At 42.7% G+C, this 6,651-nt stretch overlaps 1 protein-coding gene across 1 annotated transcript in view; it reads right to left on the reverse strand.

Annotated features, from left to right (window-relative positions):
* ZNF582 (zinc finger protein 582) overlaps positions 1-6,651 on the reverse strand; it is a 32,697-nt gene extending 26,046 nt beyond the window's left edge. Inside the window, exon 1 of the mRNA XM_044911333.1 lies at positions 6,293-6,651. Coding sequence (XP_044767268.1) covers positions 6,293-6,651 — 359 coding nt within the window. The remainder of the gene's footprint in view (positions 1-6,292) is intronic.

Genomic DNA, 6,651 nt, shown 5'->3' on the forward strand with positions numbered 1-6,651 from the left:
CAACCGAGAGGAGCCTAACGGGACATGACTGCTAAAAATAATGTATCCTGAATGAGATCCTGGAAAAGAAAAAGGATATTAGATAAAAACTATGAAAACGGGGCGCCTGGGTGGCTCAGTTGGTTAAGCGGCTGCCTTTGGCTCAGGTCATGATCCCAGGGTCCCCTGGATCAAGCCCCGCATCGGGCTCCCTGCTCGGCAGGGAGCCTGCTTCTCCCTCTCCCTCTGCCTGCCTCTCTGCCTACTTGTTCTCTATCTATCAAAAAAAAAAAAAAAACTATGAAAACTACATATGAATAAAGTATGGACATTAGTTAATAATGTTTCAATGTTGGTTCATTAATTGTAACAAAAGCACCATAATAACATAAGATGCTAATAGTAGGGGAAATTAGGTATAGGGTATTTGGGGATTCTGTACTATCTTTGCAGTTTTTCTGTAAATCAAAAACTTCTAAAATAAAAAAGCTTGAACTTCCTCATTAAAGTCTTACCATTTCCTTTCAAAAATGTGTTTTTGTATTTTCTCTTTCTATTTGGTGAATGGGCCTGGAAACAACGATGCTCTGTAGTAATGAGCATAAACCTAGTGCCCAGACCTTGGTTTCTAAATACCATTCGCTAATAAGAGAAACCAAAGCTTCTTGGAGAAGTGTTTGATTTTAGGACTGGGACAGGGAAAGTACACGATGAGTATGAGATATCTTCTTGTGCCAAAAAAATAGGGAAATGCTCAAAAAAACAGGGAGGATTCCCTGCTTTGAACAACGATGGTGTAATTGCACTAAACATGCCATCACACTCTAAACAAAAAACTAGATAATGTGTAGGAAACAAGTCTTTTCAGATATTGGACAACAAGTAGTACAAGACTTTGATCTCTGAGAGAACGGAAATAAATGAGATCCTATAATTGCAATGGCTTTCTCTCTGAAGACCTATTACATACCACAAAGTAAAGAGGAGGAACCAAGGCATAGTACTGATTTGCTAAGTTGACACAGACCAACAGTTTTGGGAAACCGGAGTGACTAGAATTTGTGGGGCAGAGTGTAGAAGAAGAGTTGGTATTTCCACGAAACAAGACCTCGGTATCTGTGGGTGGAGGAAATGCTCCCTGTGCCCTCTGAATTGTGGAGGCTCCAATGTGATGGAACCTTGGAGAAAGCATCTTTGGAGACAGACATTTGCCTCATGATATCACAGAGGCCACGAGCCCTCATGGAAACAGAACCAAACAGAGAGTCTGGGCTGGGACCTGGAAGAGAAGGTGTGAGGGTTCCCAAAGAAGAAGGTCACTGGGCCATTTCAGGCTTGTGCTAGGCCAGACATTTCCAAGAAATGACCACAGAGGACAGAATTAACATCAGGGCCTTTGGTCAGACTTTTAGGGTGGGGTGGATTGGCTGAGCCTCCGGAGGCTGTGAACATCAGGCAGATGGATGACCTAACTGGGAAAAAATTCGAGCTGGGCCACAAAGCCATAAGATGCTGAAGGCATGGAGCCCCAGGTCCCCAAGTAAGGGTGTGTCCAGTAGCCAGCTAGTATGGCCAGACTGGACTCAGATCTCAGGTAGATAAACTGAGCTGCCTTCTCTGCTTGTTCTGACTCGTGAGATCAGGACTACATTTCCCATAAGTGTCTCCCTCTTCTGCTGAATGTCCACCTCAGGCCTAATCTGGGAACAGAATAATGCCAGAGGAGGAGGTGAAAAGGGGTAGGATTTTGTATATATTTTATTTTTTTAAAGATTTTATTTATTCGAGAAAGATAGAACAAGTGGCGGGAGGCCCAGGGCCGGAGGGGGGGGGGTGGCGCGGAGAAGCAGGCTCCCTGCTGAGCAGGGAGCCCAAGGTGGGGCTCGACCCCAAGACCCTGGAGCCAAAGGCAGATGCTTAACTGACTGAGCCACCCAGGCACCCCTGGATTTTGTATATATTTTAAAGCTGGAGTAACAGGATTGGCTGATTTATTGGGTGAAATAGCAAGAGAAAGAGTAGTGAAGGATAACACCAGGGAATTCTGAGCTGAGTAACTGGAAGAACAAATGTCATTAACTAAGATAGAAACACCTGAGAGGGGTACATATTTGGTGGTAAGAATGGGTGGTTAGGAATGTGATAGATTGAAATGTCTGTGAGACAAACAAGTGGAAAAACTGAGCATCAGTTTAGGGGCAGCGTCTGGGAAATACTTTTATCATGTAGCGAGTTTATATTGTTATGTACTGAGGCAAATCAATGTTTTTCATTTATTCTTTCTACCTTTTATTTTGCTCAGAAGTTGTTTTCCTACCCTAAATTATAAATGTTCATCTTTGCCAAGATGTCCATCGACAGATGAATGGATAAAGAAGATGTGGTATATATATACAATGGAATATTATGCAGCCATCAAAAGGAATGAGATCTTGCCATTTGCAACGACGTGGATGGAACTGGAGGGTATTATGTTGAGTGAAATAAGTCAAACAGAGAAAGACATGTATCATATGATCTCACTGATATGAGGAATTCTTTTTTTTTTTTTAAAGATTTTTATTTATTTATTTGAGAGAGAGAGAATGAGAGACAGAGAGCATGAGAGGGAGGAGGGTCAGAGGGAGAAGCAGACTCCCTGCCGAGCGGGGAGCCCGATGCGGGAGTCGATCCTGGAACTCCAGGATCATGACCTGAGCCGAAGGCAGTCGCTTAACCAACTGAGCCACCCAGGCACCCCAGATATGAGGAATTCTTAATTGCAGGAAACAAACTGAGGGTTGCTGGAGTGGGGGGTGGGGTGGGAGGGATGGGGTGACTGGGTGATAGACACTGGGGAGGGTATGTGCTCTGGTAAGCGCTGTGAATTGTGCAAGACTGTTGAATCTCAGATCTGTACCTCTGAAACAAATAATGCAATATATGTTAAGAAAAAAAGAAGAAGAAGAAGGTAGCGGGAGGGGAAGAATGAAGCGGGGAAATCGGAGGGGTAGACGAACCATGAGAGACGATGGACTCTGAAAAACAAACAGGGTTCTAGAGGGGAGGGGGGTGGGAGGATGGGTTAGCCTGGTGGTGGGTATTGAGGAGGGCACATTCTGCATGGAGCACTGAGTGTTATGCACAAACAATGAATCATGGAACACTTCATCTAAAACTAATGATGTAATGTATGGGGATTAACATAAGAATAAAAAAAATTAAAAAAAATAAATAAATGTTCATCTTTATTTTTCTGTAGAACTTTATGTGGATATTTAAAAATGCATGTACTTCGGGGCGCCTGGGTGGCTCAGTTTTAAGCGTCCACCTTCAGCTCAGGTCATGGTCCAGGGTCCTGGGATCGAGCCCCGCATCGGACTCCCTGCTCGGCAGGAGGCCTGCTTCTCCCTCTCCCACTCCCCCTGCTTGTGTTCCCTCTCTCGCTGTGTCTCTCTCTGTCAAATAAATAAAATCTTAAAAAAAAAAAAAAGACCGTGTAGCATAGACAAAGGGATATAAACATAGGTCAATGAAACAAAAGTGAATCCAGAAGTAAGCCCACACAAATATGCTCAACTAATTTTTATTTTTAGTTATTATTTTTCTTTGAGAGAGAGATAGTGCGCACAAGTGCAAGCAGGGCAGGGGCAGGAGAGGGAGAGAGAGAATCCTAAACAGGCTCCACGTCCAGTGCAGAGCCCCATGCGGGGCTTGCTCCCACAACTGAGAGCATGACCTGAGCTGAAATCAAGAATGGGATGTTTAACTGATTGAGCCACCCAGGCGCCCCTCAATTTAATTTTTAACAATTTCAACAATGTTTAACAATTTTTAACAATTGTATTGAGATATAATTCACACACCATGCAATTTGCCTATTCAAAGTGTAAATTTAATGTTTTTTTTTTATTGTATTCATAGGGTTGTGTAACTCACCACAGTCTAACTATAAAGTGTTTTTGTTACCACAAAAAGAAATCTTGTATCCATTAGTGGTCATTCTTTATCTCTTCCCATCAGCCCTAAGCAACCACTAAAATGCTTTGTCTCTATGAATTTGCGTATTCTGGTTATCTCATATAAATAGACTCATACAATATATGGTCCTTTGTGACTGGTTTCTCTCACATAATGTAATGTTTTCAAGGTTCATTCATGTAGCATGTATACTGGCACTTTATTACTTTTATCATTTTTTATGGCTGAATAATATGGGCACTTGGGTTGTTTCCACTCTTTGGCTACTATGAATAATGTTGCTATGAACATTTGTGTACTAACTTTTGCATGTATGTAAGTTTTCATTTTTCTTAGGTATATACATAGGACTGAAATTGCTGGGATCATATGGTAACTCTATCCTTAACTTTTTGAGGAACTTCTAGAATGTTTTCCAAAGTAGCTGCATCATTTTAAATTCCCACCAGCAACATTATGAGAGTTAAATTTTTCCACATCCTTACCAACACTTGTTATCTAACTTTGATTTTAGCCATCCTAGTGGGTGTTAAGTGGTATGCCACTGTGGTTTTGATTTGTATTTCTCAAGGGCTATGAATGTTGAGCACCTTTTCATGTGCTTATGGAGCATTTGTGTATCTTCTTTGGAGAAATGTCTATTCAAATCCTTTGTCCATTTTTAAATTGTTATTTGTATTTGTGTTAGTCAATTGTAAGTGTTCTTTACATATTCTGGATACAAGTCCTTGTCAGATATCTGAATTTATTTTTTTCTTTTTCCTTTTTTTTTTAGAGGGAGAGAAACCAGGGGAAGAGGAGCAAAGGGCATCTTAAGCAGGCTCCACAACTAGTGTGGAGTCCCACTCGGGGCTCCATCTCACATCTCTGAGATCATGACCTGAGCTGAAATCAAGAATGGGACATTTAACCGACTGAGCCATCCAGGTGCCCCTGAACTGATTTTTGACAAAGGTACAAAAGCAATTTAATGGAGGAAGGATAGCCTTTCAAACAAATAGTGCTGGAACCATTAGACATCCAGAGCCAAAAAAGAAAAACAAAATAAGAGAGAGAAATTTAACCTGCTTCTTAAAAAATTAAAATAGACTACAGATTTAAATTTGCTCCAGTACTAACCAATGAAAAAATAAATGTATTGCATCTTCACTGTGACAATTGAAGGCAAAATACATGGGTCCTTCTGTCTGAGGATTCTATATTTCTACTTCTGAAGATTATGTAATTAGATTATGACATTAAACTTTAGATGCTGGGCAGACATCTGTTTGCTGATTACCGATTTGAAATTGAAAAATGTATTTCTTATACATATCAAAGTAAATTTGACTCACTTAGTGACTACTGCCAAGCTTCGTAGAGGGTTCTGCCAACGAAAGAAACTTAAGAGATAATGGCGGAAATGAAAAATGTTACCACAAATTTTCAGGCTAAAGATACCCAATCTCTATACATTTGTGAAATGTACAAAGGCTGCAAAAAACTGGAAGTTTATTGATACGTCTTAACTTACATAAGGTTTGTCTGTATGGTCTGAAAAAGCAAGGGGGAAGATAATCAGAATTTCAATACTCAAACTCAAAACCAACCACAATTTTCGTTGATTGTGTTGCTTTTACTTTTTACACGGGACCGGTTTTCCAATATTGCCGTCTTAGTGCAATTGTAACAGCCTTGTTCCTCCTTTAAAATAAAACATAACCCAAAAGTATTTTGAGATATTGCTTCATCATCACACAATTTTTCTTAAGTTGTATAGTTTTCAAACCGATAGATGTACCGTTAATCATACTACTACTTGTAGCCATATTGTTTGTATTCAACGTGTTATTACTATTAACGTTTCAGTTAATCTTTTGAGAACGTATTTGTTTTTTTAAAATTTCCTCAATATGAAAATTCCCATCTCATATGCTTTTTGTCATCGGTGACCCTGGTGAGACGAGTTGCAGTAGAAGCAGAGAAGGACATAACCAGATGTCGGAATAGGAGTTAATGAAATATGTTCAAAGACATAGGTTGAAGTATAGGAACAAGAGGGTAGGTAGAACGGAAAGAATGATCTATGAACGGCTGTGTGTGTGTGTTTTAATAACACATATCATTTCCCGGTATGTATCTTTTCTATCGAGTTTTTTTCCTTTTCTACTGAATTTCTCCCGCATTAGAATGTCAGCCACATGAGGGTGGGGATTCTTCTCTGCAGGCTCAGGTGTGTCCCCAGCGCCTAAAACAGTGCCTGGCACACGGTCGGCGCTCAATCAGTGGCTAATGAGACAGAAGAAAGAACGAAAGAAGAAGAGGAACGAAAGGAATGAAACCCAGGCAAGAGGGGCTCTGGACCCCCACGCACCCCCTCCGGGGCCCCCGCCGCGCGCGGGGCCGGAACGCCCGGGACCGCCAGCTCCCTTCACGCTGCCCAACCGGCGGCGTCCGCGCGCGGCCCCGCACACGGCGCGTGCGCACCTCGGCCCCGCCCGACAGTGCTTTCGGGGACCGGGCTCGCTGCGGCTGCGCACTCCGAACCGGCCCGTCGAGGCCTGGGCGGGAACGGTCGGCCTGACCGGGCTGATCCGGTCGTGGTTCTGGGTTGGGAGGTCCGGGGCTTGGAGAGCGCGTCACGCGACTGGGGGCAGGAGCAAGAATCACCGGGCCGGCGCCCGCGGAGGGCAGTCCCAGGATGCCCCGCGCCGCGCCCGGCCCGGACTCCAT

The sequence above is a fragment of the Neomonachus schauinslandi genome, chromosome 16 (genome assembly GCF_002201575.2).
Source record: "Neomonachus schauinslandi chromosome 16, ASM220157v2, whole genome shotgun sequence".
NCBI classification, from domain to species: domain Eukaryota; kingdom Metazoa; phylum Chordata; class Mammalia; order Carnivora; family Phocidae; genus Neomonachus; species Neomonachus schauinslandi.